At 36.3% G+C, this 25,701-nt stretch overlaps 1 protein-coding gene and 3 non-coding genes across 14 annotated transcripts in view; 2 read left to right on the top strand and 2 right to left on the bottom strand.

Moving 5' to 3' along the window:
• Nucleotides 1-25,701, top strand: part of LOC143351795 (NAD kinase) — a 29,736-nt gene that overhangs the window by 1,891 nt on the left and 2,144 nt on the right. For 2 of the 11 annotated variants that reach the window (XM_076783733.1, XM_076783736.1), the window contains 6 exons: nucleotides 17,879-17,962; nucleotides 22,190-22,319; nucleotides 23,319-23,444; nucleotides 23,518-23,689; nucleotides 24,433-24,785; nucleotides 25,594-25,676. In XM_076783733.1, coding sequence (XP_076639848.1) covers nucleotides 17,879-17,962; nucleotides 22,190-22,319; nucleotides 23,319-23,444; nucleotides 23,518-23,689; nucleotides 24,433-24,785; nucleotides 25,594-25,676 — 948 coding nt within the window. Of the gene's footprint in view, nucleotides 1-545; nucleotides 600-2,658; nucleotides 2,678-9,626; nucleotides 9,901-11,292; nucleotides 11,638-12,793; nucleotides 12,849-15,866; nucleotides 16,879-17,878; nucleotides 17,963-20,395; nucleotides 20,469-22,189; nucleotides 22,320-23,318; nucleotides 23,445-23,517; nucleotides 23,690-24,432; nucleotides 24,786-25,450; nucleotides 25,534-25,593; nucleotides 25,677-25,701 lie in introns of those variants that run through there. The other 9 variants (XM_076783728.1, XM_076783726.1, XM_076783729.1 and 6 more) reach the window with 9 other exon arrangements.
• Trnag-ccc (transfer RNA glycine (anticodon CCC)) lies at nucleotides 3,040-3,110 on the bottom strand. The gene has a single exon. It is a non-coding gene; the product is annotated as a tRNA-Gly (tRNA).
• Trnag-ucc (transfer RNA glycine (anticodon UCC)) lies at nucleotides 3,553-3,624 on the bottom strand. Its single transcript has one exon. It is a non-coding gene; the product is annotated as a tRNA-Gly (tRNA).
• Trnae-cuc (transfer RNA glutamic acid (anticodon CUC)) lies at nucleotides 12,002-12,073 on the top strand. The gene has a single exon. It is a non-coding gene; the product is annotated as a tRNA-Glu (tRNA).

The raw sequence follows: 25,701 nt of genomic DNA, 5'->3' as shown, positions 1-25,701 counted from the left end.
TGATTTGGGCGATCTAGGCCAAGGCCATAAACGGACCTTGCCGTTCTTATTCGCAACAATACTCTCCCTTTTGGAATAGTGTGTGTAGAGCATAGATGCAAGAATGCGTCCATTACACACATACGTTAACACATTTCAATATAGTCTAACCTTAATATCACGAATTAACTGTCTTTCAAATACGTGCTGTACTTTCAATAGCCTTTAGCGTGTCGCTCTTGATGGCCATAGGGCCTAACACTAATCTCCTATAGACATGACTGAAGGGCTTCCAACAACGAAGCCAAGGATATCTTGTTCGACGATATGATTTTTCGAGGTTAATATCTTGCATATGCGTCGCTGTATCGATCTACAGATCGTCTAACCATCAACCGCAAAACGTAAACTACTTTCAAATGACGGTTAGAAATATCGAAAATAAAGTGTCACTTTGTGAGCGTAGAAAGATATTTTTGCTCGTTATATTTATACTCGCGATGTATTTATACTATCTGTTCGATCTATTCTTTGCCAACCTATAATACTGTCTTTTTCTCTTGAAGCAACGTGCAGTTCGAGTTAACGGTCGATTACATCAACACAGTGGAGCCGCGAAGGTAACGCAGTTTTCTACTTTGTAGCCTGTATGCCTGCAACTGGCGCCATTAGCATGACAGAAATTCTGTGTATTGTCTGCAGCGTGGTGTGTCTGTATCGGTATAACAGTTGAATTTTTCGACAGTGACGTTTGCACGGTCGCGTTCTTCCTTTCCTGTAGACAAAGGAAGACATGTCTTTGGATCGTATAAAGTATAGACACACTTCCTCCAGACGTTGTCGCTTGTTTTACGCGTGCCGAGTGCAACACAATCCGTTTGAGTTAAATTTTTTGTTCACTACTATGCACCTATTTTGTTCTATTGTACCGCAACGTCCCAACACGCTTCGTTATGTCCTAGATTGTTCCAGTAGTTGATGTAGTTGCCTTCTATTTATATTAGCCTTTGTGTCGTTGCGAACGACACATAAGCCGGCAAGGACCCGATCAGCTCCGATCGTCTTTATTCGTTAAGCATTCCGAGCTGCAACGAGGATTTTCATAACTGGCGAGCAGGTATATGTGAAAAAAGAAACTAGCTTTCGATCGGGTATGTTGTAAATTAACCTTGAGCCTTAGAAGAAACTTTCTCGCGCGACGCGGTGCGATTGAAACGCGAAGTATACAGGTTTACAGATGCTTGTAAACAAGTCAGTCGTTTCGGCATGGAGTCACGGTCAGGTTAACTACTTTCGTCTGTAATCAGGGTTGTTCGTGCATACGCTAGACACCTGGAACGACGTTTGCTTTTGATACGTTATCGCTTAACCGATTCTAGTGGAATTTAGTAACACCTGCTCGCCAGATTACATTTAAGTAATACATTACGCTGCATTTAATGAATTTCGTTAATATTTGTGAAATATGACTCATGCTTTATTATCCTTCGTATGTCAAAGTTTTAAATCAACAACGTTGGAAATGAAAATATGCTAATTTTTTTTTTGGTAAGAAGTTATTCAAAGAATTGCAATAATTGTATTTTTGGGTATATTGCTATTACTTTTAAATTTATATCATTCTTGCCATCTGATGATAATAATTGTTATCGAACTAAATCGTATCTTACTTTCGATAATCAACCATTGTTAGAGACTGAGTCCTTTTAAGAAACTAACAATACGACGATCTAATTTGCCATGTTGGTAACACTTATCAGTATGGACGATAACCACGATGGCGGTTCAATTCAATATCAGCTACGTAAGCTTACAAAAATTTCTTCGCTGATAAGTTCTGTTTTATCGTATAATATCTTGTTTGGGGTCATCGTCTATTCAAGATTTTCGATCGTTTGAACATTTGAATCTCTTTTTTAAAAAAGACAAGGTCTTTATGACGTTAGAATCATATTTCGGAGTTTGTAAATTTCACTGGAAGCACGTGCTCGCTTTATTTACTTGTTATGCAATGTCTGTGTACGATAATGCGACGAACCAGTTATTTAAAACGATTCCTGGTACGCTACATTGAAATTCAACTAAATATCATGAACCTTGAACGTCTTAAGTCCGATAACATTTGGTATCAGTAATCGCGTGAAATAAAGTAAGTCATTTTAACTGTATAGTAATTTCATTTAGATAAGATTTCGTCCACACATGTCGTAACAGAATTTAGATTTGTTTTCTGTAGCTTTCTGTAGCAGTGGTATCAAACGACACTCGCGAAAGACTAACGCTAAACAGTCATGGGAACAGTTTGCGATTAATTGTAAGTCGTTTGAAAAGTGTATCGTATATTTTGTTGCGTAGAAAAAATATAATTACCGATTAACTAGAAAACACAAGTATAACTTCATAAATACAGTAATTTGAAATTCAACAAATAATCAAAAATCACGATGCACGAGCGATTCGCGAGAACAATCTTTTTCTATCGTTAATGTTGGGTTATCGTTGAGGTTCTCGCTTATCATTGGATATTTTTATTGTCTGTTGTTCCCCGACAATGCACTGGTTGCGCATGGATTGAAGTGTTCGTTGTCAGGTCATTTCAGTGTAGTGATGCTCGATGTATAGTGATGCAACGTAGTGGAAGTATTCTCGGTAGGGCAGCCTTGTTCAATAGAAATTCATGTATCATTAAAATCAACAGGTATAGTAAACAATTACGCTATATTCGGTATAAGTTTATTAAACACTTTATAAATCGAGACGTTACTATTAAAATAACGAAGATCAAAGTCTCCGTAAGCTGTGAATAAAATTAATAAAACGTGTCTTTTTGTATTATGAATCATGCGTGTTATTATAAACTGACATTATATATTGGTATAAAAACACATCGTAAATGCAGACGTGATTAAGTTATCACGCGCAAAGTGTTCGCAATTTCTTGATTCCTTGTTTTTTTTATAATTGATACAAAGCAATTTTTATCATATTTTTCATAAACGACAATTGCGTGATATTCGTATGTATATACAAAAAATTGTTACGATAAAAAAAAGTAACGTCTGCACTGCCCGGGAATCGAACCCGGGTCGCAAGAATGGGAATCTCGCATGATACCACTACACCAGCAGTGCTTCTTGCTCACATTGCATTACTTTGATAGAAACTAGTTTCACACAATTGGATTTATATTAATTACATTTCATAAATAAAACGTTGTAATCACAACATAATTATATTTTCTTTATTAAAACTTTTATTTTATGATTTATTAAATAAATTCATATATACCAAATTCGAAACATACGAGAAAATTTTAATTTAAACTTTCAATTTAAAAATATTGACAGTTTAAGAAAAACAATGAATAATTATAAGTAAAAATAATTTTTGATCGAGTATAGTATAGGGCTATGTATAATTTTTGCAGGATTTAATGGAACATGTTTTTTAATTCTACAAATAATATTCGATTAATAATACGTTTTGTTAGTAGAACATAATATATGTATAAATAATGAATATTACAATAATTCAAAGTATTAAATTGACAAAAATTGCAAAAATAAAAAAGTGTGCGATGGCCGGGAATCGAACCCGGATCAACTGCTTGGAAGGCAACTATGCTGACCATTACACCACCATCGCACGTGTTAGTACTTTCCGTTCTACATCTTGAGACTATTTCTTGTGACACACTTTCACGCAATTTCGACCAATGTCATTTGTTACAGTTGTATAATTTTCCGGGTTTATTATTGCAATTTGACTGAGAAAACGCGATATTTGCGAGGTACAAGGATATTTATTGCCAATCATAGAGGAAGGATGTCCATTCCCGGTCGCGTAAATACACTTTTAGAAGGACGTAGACCTCATTGTTAACCATAATAGCATCGTTAAATCGCAGGTTTTGTATTCTTCTGTGAGAAAGTCTCCAATTTCACGAAATGCACATAAGTCTGCATTTTACATATGCTTTCATTCCGTGGAAAGTGTATCCTTTGAAAGTTTGTCTTTCAGGCGGATGTAAAAGGGGATAATTACCTAAATATTGCCGAGTTAGCCTCAACGTATTTTCAAAGATAGTTTGAAGGCAGGTAGTTCGATGCCATTCCGTTTTTGAAAGGTTTATAGCTGAGTCAAGGATCGAATAGGAGCTTGAGATAAACCATGCGCCCTAAAGTGTATGGGTCAAGTAATGGCGAACAATATGATTTGTGATTTGCAGACCTCTTTCTATGGGGTGTTGAATGACAGCTTTTCGAAAAGATTTAAAACCATTTAGAAAGATAGCAACAGACAGGGTGACGTGTTGTTGAAAAAAAGGGCTTCTCAATTTGTGTAAAATATTTTTAACCGTTCAAGGCCATTATAGAATATATTTCTTAGTTACTCTATCTCTGCATTTATCGTCTCGTCATCCTATACTCGACCCCCTTCGTTGTCTGTTTTGAAGCCAATAGAGAATAAAACAAGTAATCGAAGAGTGAACGGATAAAGCAAATATGCTTTGCAAGCAATCTGAAGACAGTCAACAATTGCACCATCGTGACATTTTCGAATAATGTAGGTTAATAGGGCAGGGCAAAATATAATTTGATTAATAATTGAGGGTTATAATCAAACCAATAAATGTTGTATTAGGTTTATTTATATAAACTTTAATTGAAAATAAGAACTGTTGAACGAAACACGCAATATTTTCATTTTACTTTTCGTCGTGGAACGTTTAAGGAAAATTACTATGAAAACATGTCGACCACACTTTATATTTACATTCTACGTAAATCATTGCTAAATGGTATATTCAAAATTAAAAATATGTATAAAAGATATACAAAATACCAAACACTTATACAAATTTTTTAATTAATCTTTAAAATACCTATAAAGTATACTTATATTAATTTTTTTATCGTTGAATCTTAACACGTAGTGCCGCAAATAGGTTTGTAATTTTAATCCCCGAAGATACATCTATCATTTCTAATTTCATTCCGAGTAGGCAATTGTTTTCAAAATTATTTTCGAAATAAAATAATATAATTGATATTTTTATATGCATGTCTTATTTTATATATAGGGTGTTCGGCCACCCCTAGAAAACATTTTAATAGAGGATTTTAGAGGCCAAAATAAGACAAAAATCAAGAATACCAATTTGTTGATGGAGGCTTCGTTAAAAAGTTATTAACAATTAAATTCAAAAATTTCAAATCGTTCTGGAAAATTATTTTCGGTTGCGGAGGTAAATTACAATCATTTTTGGTGAATACACATACTTCCGAAATCCTACCCACTTTCGAGAAAAAAATTCAAGTAAGTGCTGAAAGTTTTGGGTGAAAAAAAAGACTTTCAAATCGTCTTGGAAAAATTATTTTTAGTTGCAGGGGTCAATTGGAAGCATTTTTGGTCAACAGACATACCCCCGAAATTCTACTCAGTTTCGAGAAAAAAATTCCTTACCGAAAATCTAATTTCTGGCCAGAAATGTCTGCCCGAATTTTCATGCGAATCTTTAAAACGTCATAACTTCTGAACGGATTGGACGATTCTAATTTTCAAAAATGCAAACGACGCGTATTTAGACGAAGAATATGTAGAAATTGCAAAAATATTCGAAAAGTTGTTCCTTGACCCTGTAAACTGAGAAGAACCCAATAAAAATGGTCCAATTTTCAAACAGCCATAACTCCTACAATTGTGAATATATTTCAATGAAACTTTTTTCTGAAGTAGAGCTCATGGGTACCTACAGAAAAGTATTAGACAACTTTTCTGTAGGACGTCAAACAAAATTACTAAAAATGAAAAAGGAATTTTTAAAAAAAATCGAGAGGGTAGGTGCCTAATTTTTCGACGAAAAAAAAAATTATTAATTAATTCTGAAAAAATTATTTTCGATTGCGGGGGTCAATTACAATCATTTTTGGTGAATACACACACACCGGAAATCCTACCCACTTTCGAGAAAAAAATTCGAGAAGGCATATAGGTATACATATAGGGTGTTCAGCCACCCCTGGGGAAAATTTTAATGGGCGATTCTAGAGACCAAAATAAGACGAAAATCAAGAATACGAATTTGTTGATCGAGGCTTCGTTAAAAAGTTATTAACATTTAAAGTTCCACCCGTACTGAATTTTTTTCTTGAAAATGCGCAAGATTTCGGGGGTATGTCTATTCACCAAAAATGATTGTAATTGACCCCCACAACCGAAAATAATTTTTTCAGAATTAATTAAAAATTTTTTTTTTCGTCGAAAAATTTCAGCATCTACTCGATTTTTTTCTCCAAAAGTGAATAGAATTTCGAAGGTATGTCTATTCACCAAAAATGATTGTAATTAACCCCCGCGACCGAAAATATTTTTTCCAGAACGATTTGAAATTTTTGAATTTAATTGTTAATAACTTTTTAACGAAGCCTTCATCAACAAATTGGTATTCTTGATTTTCGTCTTATTTTGGCCTCTAGAATACCCCATTCAAATTTTTCCCAGGGGTGGCCGAACACCCTGTATATCCTCTTTCGATATACATGTAGTATTTCAAAAGTATAGAAATCTGATAAATATTATTAGTTCCTGATGTTACAAAAATCTATAATATGTAAATTTCAGTCGTGATTACTGGATTAACGATTTTGATTATCATAATTTGAATTTATGACATATACATAAACAGGTAGAGGAATATTTAGCGCTATTAGGATTTACGCAACATATGCTCCGTCATCTCTGGAACGCAAAGATTTCTCTTGTTAAATTTCTTTTCTAACCAGCGTATAATTTAGATTAGGCCATTATAATGTTGTCTTCTCTCTCGCGACGTTCGTATTCGTTTAGTTGGAGAGTTCGTTGGAGAACGTTTTGTTTCAGACTTATTTATGTAACATTGTGTGTCTCGAGTACCGGTGTTATCTATTACGAAAAAAAAAGGTGTAAATAATTGGTACGGCCCTGGCAAGGCGCCTGTTTCTCTGCGGGATATTTCGGTTTGCTCCTCGTCCCATCGGTTTTGCAACGCGGTGCCGGCGGCTGCAATACATTTTGATCACTTTCATACCATAATTGCATTACGTGCAACTGGTTTACAGTTATGCCTTACGACCTGCTTGTTATATATACTTCTCGCGGTACGTATCACTGTTTATTACGCAATCGAAGAGGCATCGAGCCGCGCGTTGGATTCGCGAGAAAATATTTTCTTTCCATGAGTAAACTACGAGGAGCCAACCGAAACCGTTGAACGCGGTGTGTAGGGTTCAACAACACTGCGACACGAACACTGTGGCCGGAAGTCGGCCACAAGTTCTTATCAAGATGTAACCTTTCTGCTGGAATAATCAGGGATAACGTCAAGAAGAATAACAAAAAGAAAACAGGAATAGAAATCAAGTTTTTTCGAGATATATACTTTTATCCGCGCTCAAACGTGGAAAATAAATTTCGCGAACTTAGTCCTAATTGTATCAAACTAGTAAGTTCGTTCGTATTCTTGGGGAATTTCGAAACAATACAAACCAAACACATTTTACTACTTTAATGATGCATTTACTCTTATCATCTATAGTTTCCTGCCATCTTATTCCGGTTATGACGTAAAACAGCAGATTATAAGTATTCATATTAAATATTAGTAATTAACCATTTGCCATGCTTGAATATCTTCCAATTTCTTTTAGATGGAAAAATACAGTTCCATGGAAAGAAACCTTTTTGCAGTTCTGTTGGCCATAAGACTTTTTGAAGCATCGTTGTCGAAATCACCTTGTTATCATTAAAATTGACAGTTCTTACATGAATACAATTCTACTTTTGCACTGAACATTGTCAGCACTTAAAAATAAAAACTACAGAACGTGCCATTTTTACTACGTACTAATATCCATTTTTGAAGAGTTCTTTTTTTAAATTCAACGTGAATACAAGTCGATGAAAAATTGCGTGTTTGCGCGTACAAATAAAGCAAGATATGATTTAATCGAAATTGCAATGGTAAGACATGGAAGATCGAAGTGAATCATACTTGTGGGCATTGATGTTGATTACCGTATGTGTAAAGATTATATAAAAGCTGTCAAGTCGTCATGTTATATCATTTTTATCTGTTCATTTTTGCTCGTTGTTTATTCACATTTGCCTAATAAGGCAAGTAGAAATTATAAATTAACATTAATCTACAATACAAAATTTAAACTTTAAAAACTCTCTAATACGTTCAGCAGTTCTTGGTTCTCGTAATGTCACTTTCAATTTTCTTTGTCGTCTATGAGAAAACGGGAAATGGAAAATCGTGATCAGAAAGCGAGAAGAGCAAGCATAGTGAAAACTTGGTTATTACCCTCGCCAATAGTGCCAGAACGAGTGAAAAAGGATAAGAGTATTCTTTTGTACGTATCCCTGAAAGAACAATGAAAATAGGTCAAACTCGATGTTGTCTAAGCTCGCAAGCACCACTAGCGCGTTGCTATAAGGTTTCCTTGTAAATGAACCAGTTAATCGTTCATTTGCCTTTCATTCTCGCTTTCACCGATTAGAATTTAGACGCTTGAGCCGCAGACTTCCGACAACCGTAAAAACAACCTTCACTTTCAAAACAACCGAACAAAAGGATGCCACGAAGTATAAATTAAACTCATAAATAATTTTTTTCCCCGGAAGAATTATGAACTGACAGACATTCGAAGCAACAGGTACTTTAAATTTTATGTTAATACGCAGTTACATGTGCGATCTATTCCATTCACCAATTAAATATACGACTATTTGTAGAACTGTGACAAGAGAGGAACAAAAAGAACACGTGCCTTTGGGCGCTATGGTATAATGACGTTTGTCGATACGTGAAGTTTAAAAACCTACTTAAACATTTTCTACACACATATACAAATATAATTTTATTTACATCAGTTTCCTCTGTAAAAATAATGTGAAATACCCATATACACTATAGCTCAAAAGTATCAATTTTCATTAACTAAAAGAACGTAGTCGTGTTTTTGAAATTCCATATATTATTAATTCTTTAAAAATTATAATCTAGCCTCACATATAACAAGAAATGAACAAATATTACTTCGAACGTCAAAATACCTAGGTGCGTCTCTGACTATTCATATTGGCACAAGGGCAAAAGTAAAAACAGAAGCAATTCGTTGTTTCAAACTTGAGTATTCATTTTATTTTTTTTCAAATAGAACAAAAAAACGTGACATTAGTATGCTGAATACGTCACGACAAGCAATTGAGGTTTATAGAATGCCTTCAGAATTGCATGCTTTTATTTTAAATAACTGTCATTACATGTCCTTCGGTAATAATCTGATGTACATTCGTCCATGAAGGATAGAGTACATTGTGCGGTTGCATAATACATAGCAAAAACGTCGCCTTACCAGTTTTTGGTGAGTCACAACTGATCTTGTTCATTCGAAGTTTGTACCTAACAGATTTTTTAGGCGACATAAAGTGTGTTGATGGTTACAGATGAACGCCTCCACCATTGCTTCCTCGACACGTTTTTTTATCACGTACGTACATACGTATATTAAGATAGTACGTGCAACATGGTGGGGCGAGGCGCGAGTTAGAAAGCCCTAAGTGCCTTTCAGAGACTGCAGCCGGTAAAGTCGGTCCTCCTCAGTGAACCCTGAGCGGTCGTCGATCGCGGTACTCTCGTCATCGTTGTCGTTCATTCACTCAGAATTCCGGTTCCGAGGCCTCGTTTCTAAACCGTTCTTGCATTTTCTGCAATCGATTTCACGCTAAAGGTCTCCCCATGGGGCATCGCGAGACTTTTGCGAGCAGTTCTGTAAGTTCGAGCACCGTATCGACGTAAAGTAACTAGTACACCTCGCGAAACGCTCGTAAATGTTCATCGGTCGCGACGTTACTTTTAACTAGAATTTCGTCCTTGTAAGTATGCTTTCTCTTTTAAAAATAGTTCGACGCAATTTCGCGGTTAAACATCCCATCGACGAACGAATTGGCGCAGCCGAATATGCGTTTATCGAAAATACGGGGAAGCATTTTCCCGCTTCACGTGATTTTAACGTGTTCGTAACTCGATGCTTTGTTATACAGCCGTGCGTCAACGTAAATTGTTTCAACGGACGAATAATTTTCTAGCCGCGATCAAGGCGACAGCAAAATTGCATTTTCAATTTCTAATTGACCTCGGGAACGATGACGGGCGTCTCTATAATTTGACATTCTAATTTGGTCATGGAAGCGAATTCTTGCTTGATCTAAAATTAACATTAACAATTGTGCAAATGTATTCGTTAATTTAGGGCGTATGACATTTTTTTTAACCGTTTTCGATGGTTTTTAGTCGCTGCCGAACGGAATATTGAAATACTGAAAGATAGGGAAACGAAACTACAAAAATATTATGTAAATATGTATTAAAGTATATGTATACTCGTGTTGAGCGATAAGATAAATAATAGATGAAAAATGGGTTTTGATAACAAATAGCCAATTACTCTATTCATTACTAAGTGAAATTGTCGAAGTTTGCAAGTAGGCTACAAACTCGCGCTAAAATCAAATAATATTAACTCGTATCACCCGTTCTGGAGCAACTTTTGTTAGACAATTTAATCGTTAGACCAGTGTTACCAACCTAAGGCGTACGCCCTACAGGGAAGACAATTTTTAATATTTTAGATGCAATTGGAAAATTATATTGCATTCGTTTAAAAAATTTGTTTTCATTTAAACTGCCTGTTTGTATCATACGTATTCAGAACTTGGTTTATTATTGTGCTTGGAAAGGGTGGGAGGCACAATCCAAAAAAGGTTGGGAAACACTGCGCTAGACGTTCATAACAGGAAGCAAAAACGTAAGCATTTTTTTAATTTACATCAATATTAAACTCGTGTTAATGTCTAGACGTGTGTAGTTTCTTGTGCATGAGAAACTACACTGACACAAATTTATTACCATCAAGCGAGAATTGCGCAACACTTTCTAAGTTTTATTTATACTCGCGTGTAACTTCAACGAAGTCGTTTTTCCTTTTTCTACCGACTGCTTTTCAGAATGGGGTCTTTAGTTACCAGGTCAGTACGAGCTAGACATTAATTATTTCCACTTACGTAAAAGAAAAAAGAAAGCGCGTGTCTCGTAGGGCTTTTGAAAGTATCGCGCGAAAAAATCACGTGTCGCGTGATTGGCGACCGATTAATATTTCGAATAACCGAAGCGTCGATCATTTTACTGCAAAACAAAACGTCGAGGGACGCTGTACAGCGATATTTTTAAAAGAGGGTACTTTCGATAAATATTTTAAACTTTCGAAGGGTTGAACATATGTGCGGTCTTGTCGAAAGTTCGTTGCATGGAACACGTGTTGCGTTGATGGATCTTGTAAAGCCAGTGAGAACGAATCGCCGAAAATGCGTAACTCGGTCAGCGGATTTACGGGACGTTGTTGAAACGATTCGAAAAGGAGATGATTAACGGATGATGGAAATGGTGAGGGAAAAGCCACGACGACGAAGCGTAAGCGAAATGCTTGACTGGAGGTGCATCGCCAAGAATAAAGGAAGCATCAGCATTGACGATGCCTATAAGGATGTGCCCTTCCTCGAGGATTACGACAAGGACCCGGAAATGCGTCGCAGGAAACGTTCCGGCACTTGGCCGTGAGTAACGACTTTGCACCATTAAGGAAAGTGGTTAGAAAAGTATCATATATTCCTGGGTACGTGCACTTCCGCACAATGGAATGTCGAAAGAGAAACTTGTTCATAGAAATAATAATTCTGTACGCTGTAATGATCTCATGAACGTAGTTGGTAAACAGTTTTCTTCGTATTTGAACTTCTGTTTCGATGACAAAGGATTCTTCGACGAAATAATAATATCTCGGTATGGTATAGCGGCTAAAGTCAAATATTGATAAGTCGGTATGGTCTAGTGGCTGGAAACATTGAAAAATGTTTCTCGCCAAATTATAATTAATCTTCACTGAACAGGTCACGATTTCACAGCTAAATTGTTAGTAAGTCCGGTATGGTCTAGTGGCTAGGATACTTGGCTCTCACCCAGGAGGCTCGGGTTCGATTCCCGGTACCGGAATTTTTTTTTCTTCAAATTTATAAAAACACAATTTGCTTCTGTATCTGCACAACACGCAGAAAATATCGGCAAAGCATTTTTTCAATTTATTCAATCGATTGCATTGCCTTCTTCGGTAGAAATGCTTGGATAAGTAATAGTGGAGTGCGTTCGTAACGAAATGAAAAGTAAGTCGTATGGACGAAACTATAGCGAAACCAGTATACGGTCGTTCAATTTCGTAATTAAACTGGAACCGCGTAATCCGATTCCAATTCGTGCGAAACTTGAGCGAAGTCGTTTGCTTGCTCAACATTCCTACTGTTCGGGGACGCTTCGCGCCAATAAAAACTGATAATCTGTTGCTGGTACGCTGAATAGGCCAACAATTTGTCAACGACTGCCAAGCGTCATAAATAATTTTATCATTAATGATACATGTTCAGAACAAAATATGTATTAACCTGCAATTTATGACGTATGATAGTAGCCCACCTTTTGTTTTCGTGAGTTTCGTATCATTGTCACGTCCAAAAGCGAAGTTGCGTAAAAGAAGTTAAATAAAATCAGTAGAAAATAGACGTTGTCTCACGCGCAATAGAATTGATTGGTCGTCTCTGGCAGAGCGTCGACCCGTCCATGGTATTCACGAACTTCTTTTGCAATTCCTCAGTGCGTGTCTTACTCCCGGTCAATCCGTGCATCTCTGGTCTCGTTCATCGAACACCATATTTGTTTTCAACGCTTTATTAAGTTCTTTTCGACGGTTGGTGCAAATGGACGAGGCTGAATTAAGGTAGGGCACGTGTTGGTTTACGAGTCCTGAATGCCTAACCTAAATCTTCAATTGTAACATGTGCTACAATAAACGAACTACAAATGTGTATTCGAACAGTAGTGCACCATTTATATAACGCGTTGCGAAGGAGGTACAAAAATGTGAAGTGATCTTGTCATGAAAACGTGAAAATACCAATGCTCTAAGATTTCCAATACTGCAACAAAGATTCTATCTGTAGTAGACAGATTCCCTGTTGTCAAGTATTATTAATTATCAATCTCTGTTGGAACATTTTGAATGACTAGTGATAACTATAAGACTGTCACCAATTGTGGGCTGCAACAACTATGAATCGCAGAGACATTTATACAGAAAAATATTTACCATAGGCTTTCATTGTGTAATAAAATAAATTAGTATAGCTTGCTGTGACCATAAATGCAACAATATGAAGTATGTACTTGCATGTACATCTGTGTTCTCTCATATTTTTTTTAAACAGAAGAAATAGTTATCTTAGTTTAAGTCCCACAATATTTGGAAAGTTTCTATGAAACATAAATGACATTTAGGTTAGTTGATAAACATCATTGTGCACATAAACATAGCACACCAATGTTCACTTACAAATTTGCAAAGAACCAGTACCACAAATCATGAACGCTTCAAGGGAATAAGACCTTTTCCTTAAGAACAAGAGTGTATTTACCTTCCATTGAACATTCCTTTGGATTATAACTCCTTGTCTTCTTATGCTTCATTATTAAAGTAATAAGCTTTAGATTACTTCATAAGCTAGAATGTGCAAATATAACCTATTACACCTCATATTTCATAGATATACAACTGTAAAACTCGCATGAAAGATTATAAAGGTATCTATTTTAAATATTTTATGACTTTAGATTTTTCGTAATTATCATAATTTAAAGGTATTTTGGTCAAATTTGTTATTTAACTATAGGCATATGTACATACATATTTATATGCATGCGCAGATACCTACACTTATACAGACTCATATACATATTCACACATACATTTATATTTATGCTTTGGTGTGATCGGATTTGAAGCTTATTAGTTATTCAAACTTCCGTGTTGGTTTTTCTAGCTGCTGGAGAAAGAGACAGCAAGGTTATAACAGTTATGTTTATATCTAAAGATTTAAGAGGTAATTTGTTTTGGAAGATTATAATTGTGAAACCAAGGCCTTTCGGATGGTTTATATAAATTGTCAAAGTAAAATTTATTATTTGTAAGTGATTTTGCTATTACAAGTCTTCTTTGTATTTTGCTTTGATGGTTTCTTTAGAATCTGAGTAATTATGAGAGGGAATGTGACTATTAATTTATTGAATATCCAAGGATATTTCCATTGCTATGCTGTTTGCTAACTTATTTAATTCCATGCCATCATGCAGTAGTATTCAAATGATGTCTATTAGACTTTCTGGGATAAAAGTTTATTTAAACTTCTCTCACTTCTCTTTAATTTCTATAGATGATTGTTTACACTTTAGTTAAACATTTTTCAATCGATTGTCTGAAGGTCATTAAAGAGAATCTGATCAGATGGTAAGATGGCAGATTCAAAATCATTGTTTTATAGCTGCACATCCATCACATTAAGGTTATTTGCAAAATCAAGCTAAGGACATGTACACAAAGCCACTGTAGAATTAGAATCTTCGTTTTTGAAATCGTCTATGTAGACGCGAATACGATTTAAATATTATATTTAATGAAACTCACTTCAATTAGATTTTGAACAATGTGTTCAATATTAATATTGGCTGTTGCAAATTGTATAGGTGTATGTGCTAGTTACATCGAAGTATAGTGTACGTTTTCGATAGACTCAAATATTCTTTAGGGTTAAATAGATTTCTGTACGTTCTTGGTATTTATTTTGAACCAAGGAATCGAAAAACCCTAAATTTCGAGGCGCCAAATCCTCGTCTGTATAAGTTCTATTCTTTAACTATATGGATTGTTGCATTTAAAGAGAACCACTGTTATAATTAGAATTACTCAATCTTTTATGCTCTGGACTCCCTGTCGTTTTTTTGTCTCGGTTGTTCAGTTAGATTTCGATCATGTGGGCTTCGCACATGGCGCCCCCGTTACAACGTTCATTGGAATTTCAGAAATTCGACGTCGATGCAATCGATTACCGAACCGGACGTACGCACCGATCGTTTTCTCCTTTCCAGATTCGATCGAGAGCCTCGACAGGTTGGAGAAGAAAATCGTCGGTGGTTTCTTAAGCTTTCCATAGGCCGGAATCTAGGCCGCTGATTAGGGACACACGACTTTTCACGAACAATATCATCCTCCCTTCGAATAATTTATTGTATCTTTTCGTAAAATCTCTCCGTCTTTTTCTGTGTTTCCCAATCAATCGAGAGAAAGTCTGCCCGTGGTCGGACCGAGCGAAACCAGAAGAAAAAGTTACCTAATGGATTTGGAAATATTATCAAAGTTTTTTTCGTAGTAGCTCGTCAGATTCTTGCTTGTAAACTTGCGAGAATGTTTTCGGTTTCATTTTTTTTTTTTTTTATGATAATCAACGAGCATAATTGTTTTGAAATCAAATGGCACAACTATTCCAGAGAATTAATTAACTTATAGGTAGATTTGTCGCACGATAAGATACGACATCGAGTATTACATAATAAAACGATAGATTTATTACTGACAAGAACCGTAGAGTTTACGGTATACCGACGGTTCCGGACAAAGAAGCCCATAATTGTTGGCTACCTTCGGTCCGATCGTCATTCTGCGTGCAGCCACCTTGCGATTCGGTTCTTTCCAGAGTCTGCTCCATGCAATAAAATGCTTGTGGCTAATACATCTATACCCTATAGATAGTGACAAGTAAAGGACATTTTCGTTGCGAATATGTATTGGATAAAAAGTGAGGTGAAAAAGTTTGGTGCATGGAAAAGTGAATTTCTTTACGTACCTACGATCATCTTTCGGATTACACGTTCTATTACAACAAGAGTAACATGAATAATACATAAATGTTATTCGTTGCATCGCTTACTCTTTCAAGCGTGATTACTAATGGGGAGTTCAAGGTTAATAAATTGATGCTTTGAAATCTTCAGTCGTCATTGAACGTGATCTGTTTCTATGAGACAATTGACTAAGGCGTCACGAATTCTCCTCGAGATCGTTATTTTGAAGAACTTTGGCCCTATGACTGGAAACGTAAATGTGTTTGTGGTACTTCATTGTTAGAAATAGCAAGTTTAACGCGTATGCATTTGGAAAGTATGCCAAGTAAATTCTAATTCAGTACCGACTGTCACGAAAAGAATTGACCGGCCTTGAAACTGAGTGTTAACTATTTCTTACTAGGTGAGTCGAAAACCAGACGAACGTTTGGATCTTATGGTCAGTTATTTGAGAAAGATTCTTCGTAGCGTTTCGAGAATCTTCGTGTCATCGTTGGTCGGTATTTGATTGCACGATAGAATTTTTATGTAACTTGAGATTACTGAATCAGCAACACGCATTACCGCTTGGACAATATCACGAAAAAAACGCTGCTATCGTCGGATCGTCAACCTCGCGTGATACAGTGATACTACCACGACGCTTATACGATTTTTCCTTCGTTGTTTACAACGCATTCGATCGCTGTCGAGCGATGGGACTCTGTCGGTAATCGATTCATATGATCGAAAGATTGAGACGGATCCTTAATCGGAATCGTTATACGATTACGCAACTACGCGCCGAAGTTGGAAGTAATTAACATAGCTGTATCTTGGACAACTCGACGGAATCTTGCAAAGTAAATGGCTTTCGCAACGTTCGTCTGAAATTCGAAGAAAACTATCTGCGTATTTCCCGAAGAGCTCGCGATTAATTGCTCGCGTTTTGTCCGTGAGAAAATGACAGACCAAGTGTTACCTTTGCTGGAGATTCGAAGCAATGGACACCTAGATGTAAATTTCGATATCGATTCGCTGGGAAAGGGATCGATCAACGCGTCGATGGGGAATGTTCCACGGAACAGAGTGCTCAGGTAGAAATATTTTTTTTTTTCCCCCTCGAAACAAGAATTAATTTTAAACTCCGAACGAAACGTAACGATGCAAGAGCCTAGAACGGAAACGTGACAGTTGTGCTTATTTAAGATATAAAGTAGCGCGTACGTCTTGAAGTCGCGCGTCATCAACGCCTGATAAAATACAAAAGTCACAAACAACTGTGATAATCATTAGTGAATTGTCTCTTTACCCGTAAATAGTGACCGATCGAACGATTATAATTATTATTTTCATTCAACTGTCGTTACTCCGTTTCTTGATTAACATACACGTGCGATACATGTGCTCGCGTTTATGTTCACGCGTGACTTAACGAGCATGTCGTAAAGTGTGTATCAAATTGTAACGATTAGGTTCAATAGTGGTAAGTGATGCTCGTATAGGTTGGCATGTTTTTTTCTCGACGCATTTCGCGAAGAAACTTTATTCAACATTTTATTCTGCGTGCTTTGTAAAAAAACTGTGTGGCCCTTGTTGTATCAAATATTACGTTCGTTATTTGTTTGAATACAGTGCTCCGTTTTATCGACGTCTTTTGTCGAATCGCTCGTAAATCATAGGCAGTAATAAATCACAATTGACTAGCGCTCGGTTTAAAAAAATAATGACCAGTCTGTGACGGTCCAACGTCGTTTCACCGTGGATCCTCCAGTCACTTTGCGAGATGCCGACGTAATTGCTTGTACAGTGTATTACAAATTGATTCGCATGCACTCGCTATTATGTCGCTGAGCACTTGCATGAATAAGCACCGCGTGAAGTTTTATTCTTTTTTTTTTTTTTTCAACAGTGACCACAGTATCATGAATCTTGCTCTGTCGCTTCCGTCTGTTCATTGCGTTTCCAGACAGGGGAAGATATCATAAAGAAAAAAAGTACAGAAACAAGCGTGTTCTTTTATCTTGTTATGCAGCGTTATGAAAATTCTTCGTTGATCCGACGATTCTACTAATTACACTTCGTTTCTGTTCCCAGGAGAACGAGAAGTCTGAATGCACCGAATCCTATTCAACAGTTCGGCCCATGCGGGCGTATTATGAAAAATTCCGCAATGGTCATGTAAGTAGTTCCTTGTTTCTACTATTTTACTATTTCAGATTTTTTGTTTTTTGCCATAGTAGTCATTCGTTCACGTTTTATTAACGTTATTAGAAAGTCACGTTGCTCCGTTATGGAGACTTAAACTTTTTTCTTAGACAGTTCTTTTTAGCGATTATGGTAGTCTGGCAGAGCGATGGAAAGTATGTTGTTTCGTGTAAAAAGAAATACACTATGTACAAATAACACACGTTGACCCAATTGTTCGACGATGATCACCTTATAAATCCTATAATTTTATAATCATTAACGAGACATTCGAAAAGAATTTCTTCGTCTCTATAATATCTTGTCGATTAAAGTTAATGAACAAAGTGCGCTCGCATAAAAATAGTATCTATTCATGAGAGATTGTTACATTTACATTAATAATAGTCATTATTGCGTACGTTCCTTTCTATTGTGATTCATCACTATACGCTGATTGCTAATGCCATAATTAAACATAAAATGCATCATTTATTACTTACTCAGCAGATACAATTTTAGTTTTTTCCATAGCACTTTACACGTGTGCAAAGATAAATTAATAATGAGTTTCGTTAGAAGACAATTGTCCTCGAACGATGGTCAATGGACTTACGCGATTCGTATCGTAAGATGCAAAAATTAGTAACGATAAGTTAAAAATTAAAAAGATAAATCACATTCCAACAATTTCTTTGTGGAACAAGTTGTGTTCGTGTTCCATAATCATCTATGGGCCCTTGTAACGATATCTTATTAAATAGTATAATTTTTTTCACAAGGTGATGTATACGTTTTGTTATACAGAGTGTTCGGCTACATCTGGGAAAAATTTTAATGGGGAATTCTAGAGGCCAAAATAAGACGAAAATCAAGAATACCAATTTGTTGATGGAGACTTCGTTAAAAAGTTATTAACGTTTAAAGTTCCGCCCGTACTGAATTTTTTTCTCGAAAATGCGCAAGATGTCGGGGATATGTCTATTCACCAAAAATGATTGTAATTGACCCCCGTAACTGAAAATAATTTTTCCAGAACGATTTGAAATTTTTTTTTTCGTCGAAAGGCACCTAATTAGATTTTTGGTAAGGAATTTGTTTCTTGAAAATGCGTAGGAATTCGGGGGTATGTGTAATGACCAAAAATGATTCTAATTGACCCCCGCAACTGAAAATAATTTTTTTAGAACGATTTGAAATTTTTTAATTTAATTGTTAATAACGTTTTAACGGAACCTCCATCGACAAATTGTTATTCTTGATTTTCGTCTTATTTTGGCCTCTAGAATTTCCCATTAAAATTTTTCCCAGGAGTGGCCGAACACCCTGTATAATATCTTCTTAGTAACCAATAGTATTCTTGGTAACAGTTATCTCTTCTAATCTGAAGTATCGAAGTAAATGATTTTACAAATTGTCTGCAGGTAGAAACAATTATCATTATTTGTTCTTTCATTGATGTTTGTTGAACAAAAACAAGCGTACATAATAGTTCTTAGTTTGTACATCAGTAATATTTGTTTTTATTTCAATAGCGATATTGACTCTGTGACTTTCAAGTCACAATGAACTATAATGTTTGTTCTGTTTCTTAGTTTTATAATATCAAACGCCTAAAATATGAATACAAAATCATGTAAAAATAAAAGAGCAATAAGTTTAAGAAGTATTACAGGTAACAGATCCGAAGATGGAATTTGGATTCTGACTCAGATGTTAATTATCTAATAGTATTTACCCGATGACGCAAAAATATCATATAAAATTGTCTGGCAATCAGCATTGCACACGAAAAATAGTTTTTATCGTTTTTGGAAAGACCCTATCTTGAAGATTGTCTTGAAGACCCTGAAGCACCCTACTTTCCTATGAAATATTTTCGAAAATTATTTGATGATAAAATAAACGATATAGTTGACTATATGTATAAATACACGTGCATTGCAATGTGATCCAGCAAAATCCATAGATGTTTCAGCCAATGAAATAAAATAATTCTTTGATTGTTGTTTCTTTTATGTCGATTTATCAAAATCTGAAATGTTTTGGAAATCAGAGGCAAGAATGTCGTGTATAGTACGAGTCCTGCGCGATAAAAAGAAAAAAAATCTAGTTTTTATAGAAATAAGTGCAAACGTTGAAACTGATAAAATTATTTATAGATTGATATTTGTTGATTTTAAGTTAAATTATAGTCACAAAAAGAAAATTCAATTAAGGAACATTATACACACGCTCTGTCGCATCGAGTACGATGGTATATAGTCACGGCAACAAGTGTCTGTCGATTAAACAAATGCACGTGAATCGTGGTTACGTGTATCAACCGTGTTCGCATTATAACGTGTATTCGCTGTAAACGAATAGCGTGTATTGGAGCGCGTGTGCGCTTGCGCGGCGTCCGATTGTTTACCGTTAAAAAACGTACCGCCGTGTTCGGTCCACGTTCAGTGCGAGCGCAACTCTCAATCCGGTACCACGTCATGGTTGGAACTGTAAGGTAGGTTCTTTACAGAATCGTTGAAACCGAATTAAATTTTCATTTTGAAGGTAAACCGTATTCGCTATCCTCTAACATTCCTATTTAATTACTGGAATTCGAAATGGCATACTATTTGTCGATCGGTACTTAAAAAAATTATAATAACAAGTGACCTGTCATACTCGATCGAATCTAACTCATCGTCGAAGAGGAAACGGAAGTTAGTGTTCCGCTGAAAGCGATGCAATTGTGATCGTAACCAACAATAATCGACGGTTAATAAGATATTTTTCGCTAATTAATGCTGAAACATTTCCAGAATTTTCAACCATATACAGTACGCGTCTATCGGTAGATATTTGCAAAGTATTTCTTTAAATGTACGTATGGTTGTTAAAATTTTTCTAATGAAAATTGCATCGTAACGTTTTTCGGGATTAATAGGCAATGGAAACAATGCGTATACTAATTAACAATCACCCTCGTATTCCAGTTTGCATTATGCATTATTGATCCGTTCGCACCTTTGATCTCAACGACCCTAATTTAATGATAAGCTTTTCGATCCGTTGCCTTTGTGTGAAAATGGATACGTGCTATTCACAAAAGTTCACTCGTTACTTTTAATAATATTAAATAGCGTCATGAGCAATGGTTTTAATTTTGTATATGCTTGCAAATCTCCCCCCTCCTCGAAATTGTATAACAGATAATCAACAAAGTTTGTGTAGTTTTGTTTCGTATTGCATTATATTGTTGCGCGTATGTTTCAACTTGCAATATGATTTAATAAGTTCTTTTTGTCTGTGTATTTGAGTTGTTTTAGAATGGATGCTATAGTGCCCATGTACTCTAAGGTTTGTTCGAAAGCAGCAGAAGTGGGTTAATGTACTTGTGTCTCATTGAAATAAGGTCATAGATTGTGAATGTGCTTATTTTAATAAATAAAAGTTGTTCATGTTTTTATCGAGTTTTTTGTTTTTAATGCATAAAATTGTACAAACTATTTTGGTTATCTGATACATCAAAGAGGGGTTCAGCGTATTTCGAGTGAATAAAAAATTCATTTTTGCGTGTATTCTAAAACGTGTAGTTCCAAACGTAGACCTTTAAAACAGTAAGTCAAAATGCAAATAATTGACGAAGATAAGAAAAACCTGTCCCGATCGAAAGATCGAGTAAAAACTTTTCGTCAGAATTAGAATTAACTCAATACGTTAAAAACTTTTTTGTATAACGCAAAAATAAAATGTGAAGCTTGTAACAAAACTCGTTTTTATTAAAAATTTTCCAATTTCTTAAATTTCAGATAAAACCTACACTAACACGGAATCATAATTTGTTTGTATTTCGTGTCGTTCTACTCGTACTTCTATTTAATGACAGGCGTAATTATCGTATCCACTGATTGCGATAACACTTTCGGTTCATCATCGGGATATAACACGTTTATTGTTAGAATAAATTACATGAAAAAATTTACACAATGTTGTCAAGAGTATACTATTTAACGCAAAGTATCTTGACCGTTGACAATTTTGTCATTAATATTAATTATACAATGACGCACGTGTATTTAATGATGCACGTTTAACAATATTGTTTCCTTAACTTTCGACTTCATCATCGGACACGGTAAATAAAGTGTAATAGATCACGATCTACGTCATCGATCAGGTTGTTTATTATAAAGCTGAATGCTATGTGATTGAGTAGACTTCATATTTGTCTTATTACAGGACCATACAGGACCCTGCCTCTCAGAGGCTGACGTGGTACAAGCCGCCTCTCACTGTTCTGGTCATCAAAAAAGTCCGTGATTCGTCGGTATTGCCACCGTTCGTCCAATTAGTCACCTGGCTAATAGAAGTAAGCATTATTGCCGTCTAATGTTGGTCTTTCGAAGCATCTCTTGTTTTTCATAAACACTTCCACGGTTCTCAAAGGATATTTTTCTTTGGAGCAATATTCACGAAATGACTTTCTGAAGTGTTTAACGATTCAGAGTTACACTGTAAATAGCTAAAATAGCCGACGTTGTTCGAGATAGGAAATGTTTGAATGCAACAAATTATCGATTTCTAATAAACTGTAACTCATTCTTGTAATGTATCAGAGTTATGCAAAAATGTAATCTGATTGCACTTTTTACGCTGTAGTTGCCTGTAATTATGCGGTAATTGCATAATAATTAGACAGTTATTATGCTCTTTAAAGATCGAAGATTATGCAGCATTTAAACGATAATTACACATATCTTATCAGATCACATTTTGCGGTACGTTACTATGTATTATGTATAAACTTTACCTTCCTTCTTTATCTACAACTTTTCTTATATACATTTTTGCTGTAAAAGCAGCGGTAAGCTGGAGATAGTATACATTTTATTTCATGCTCTTATTTGTATATCTCAGGTTACAAATCACGTTACTTTATAAGTACAGTCCAAGTTTTATCAAAATTGCTTCAGCAGTATCCTCATGATGCGGTTTCAAACAGACAGATCCAACTGCGTTTTATTTATATATAGATTATGCATAAATCGAGGTCGTCAGAAAGAGACAAAGAAGGAACCTGCTTCAAAGAAAGCACCTTGCGTCCTTTAAGTGTCATTACATTTTTGTTCTTGTTATCTACTTGGTCTCCTTGAGACTTACAAGTGCAATGCAGTTTTTTTTCAGTTTATCGATTCAACGTGACCAAAGTTTTCGCAAGTTGTATAAACGATGACTTTGCATCGTATCCTTTTACAGACGCTGCACAATATTGTTGCGCTTATTTACTTCGTGACTCGTTTCACGTGCTTCTACGCTATGCAATAAAGCTTAGACGCGTCATGAAACTTGACGTTCTACTTATTCGCAGGAAAAACGGATGGTAGTTTTCGTCGAAGCATCCGTCTTGGAGGATTCAGCCTTAGCTAGGGACCCCAGATTCGAGGGTGTTCGAGACAGGCTGCAAACCTTCAGGGACGGTACGGACGACTTGCAGGTAAACACTTAATTTCTCAAGTTTTAAAATATACTATTCCACGATCGAAAGTTGATACACATATTTATTGAAGGATCGTATCGACTTCATCGTCTGTTTGGGGGGCGATGGAACTCTCCTCTATGCAAGTTTGCTCTTTCAACAATCTGTTCCACCTGTAATGGCGTTTCATCTTGGTTCGTTAGGGTTCCTAACGCCCTTCGAATTCGACAATTTCCAGGAACAAGTAACAAATGTATTGGAAGGTCAGTAACAACTCTCTATTTTGATATCCTTTATGACAAAAATAATTGATTGCGGAAATCGTTGTCCTTCGGGAATATTATCTTCTCTGGTCGATACAATGGAACACGCTAAGTTTGCACAACAATCGAGCCATACTATGCGTTACAGGATATTTGGCTTAAACAGGTTTCACAAGAAATAACACAGCGCTGATGTTAAATAAAAGAATCACAGGTAACAAAACTGGTCGATGATTTGGACATTGGAATAAATAACGTCTTGTCACTATTATTACGACTATTCTCATGATAATGATAATTAACATCATCCTCTCTTGGACGTTTTTCCCGCAGGCTCAAGACTCTTACACAAACGTCTGTTTGCTTTAAAGTATCGAGAATGTTTGTATTTTTAAGATTGAATATTTCCACGCTTTGGTTTACAATCGAGCCTTCCTCGGAAACAATGTCTTCGCTTAATCGATACTTTTCTTTAACCAATGAGAACCCCACTTGATCGAGCAAAAGGTTGGACAACTGGTTTTCGCGATAAATAATCACTGAATCACTCTAAGATATACGTGCAAGAAAAAGAGCACCACTTACGTTTGCTTCCGCACAGAGTGTATTAAAGATAACGCAAACTCATCGTCGAGCCACGCAGAAAAAAATGAACCTCTTACGGTCGATGCGTTCCGAAATGGCTGACAACATCCTGTTAAAAGCAAAGTTGTAAATCTGATGAACGTTGGCCTTCTGTTTAGGTCACGCGGCCTTGACCCTGAGAAGTCGACTGAGATGTATCATCGTGCGGAAAGGAGAGGAGGGTAAACCGGCCAAACCACCAACAAATCTTCTGGTGCTGAACGAGGTCGTGGTTGATCGTGGCCCGTCTCCGTACCTCTCGAATATCGACCTCTTCATCGACGGCAAACACGTGACCAGCGTGCAGGGTGATGGCCTGATCGTAAGCACACCGACCGGGTCGACCGCGTACGCCGTTGCAGCCGGAGCCAGCATGATTCATCCTTCGGTACCTGCCATCATGATCACACCGATCTGCCCTCACTCCTTGTCCTTCAGGCCTATCGTTGTGCCAGCCGGCGTCGAGCTAAAGGTACTTCCGAATTTGTTCACTGCCTTTTCACCACTTTCTATACGTGTTTCCAGACTCAACGCGAAGTTAAGGAAACTACGTTCGGTACTAATCAATCGTGTCATTATAGAAAAATAGTTTCACGATAAAGTTAGATAACGTATTGCGATTGATTGGTCATTAATTGCCAGAGTCTGTATCAAGTAACATGGAATTAGTATCATGCAGTATTTCTGTGTGGGTCAATAGAGACTCTCATCGCGGTGACATCAAATTTTCTAGTTCGTGCGTTGTCCCGTAGAAGGAAACTTGATTGCAATGGATGTCGTCCGCATTCTCAGACTATGCGTTGCCCCTTGCCATTTAAAATAATTTTGATACGTCTAGAAGGGCGTCGTGGGGGCGTCCCATGCGCTGATAAGTTGAGCTCGGGATAGACTTTGCATTTGTAATTACAGTAATCTTTGATAGGTTGTTGCAAAGTTATTTCTATCGTTTTCTGTAACTGCTTCACTTGTGTTTCATTCATTCATACGTGTAAAGAGAAGCGAACCGGATAGATGACAACCTTTCCTGAATTTGTGATAATCTGACAGAGAATACTGTAGATTAAACGATTCGCTTCGACCCCACAGATTTCTTTTACTGCCGACGATTTAACTACAAAGTCTTACTTTCTATCACAGATTTCTGTTTCACCCGACAGCAGAAACACGTCGTGGGTGTCCTTTGACGGTAGAAATAGACAAGAGCTCTTCCACGGCGACAGGTAAAAGTTAACCGCATGTCAGATCTGTCTAATCGTTTGCGTTTTTCGCAATTATTCCAGATAATGGCAAACAGCGAGGCCCGCAGCACAGCTTACGTCTCCTTCGACGGTCGCAATCAGCAAGAGCTACGCGTCGGGGACAGGTCTGTCCTGTTATTTCGTAAAAGA

The sequence above is a fragment of the Colletes latitarsis genome, chromosome 2, assembly GCF_051014445.1.
Source record: "Colletes latitarsis isolate SP2378_abdomen chromosome 2, iyColLati1, whole genome shotgun sequence".
Lineage (NCBI taxonomy): Eukaryota > Metazoa > Arthropoda > Insecta > Hymenoptera > Colletidae > Colletes > Colletes latitarsis.
Note: the sequence above shows the minus strand (reverse complement) of the source record. Positions and strands in the feature narration are given on the sequence as shown.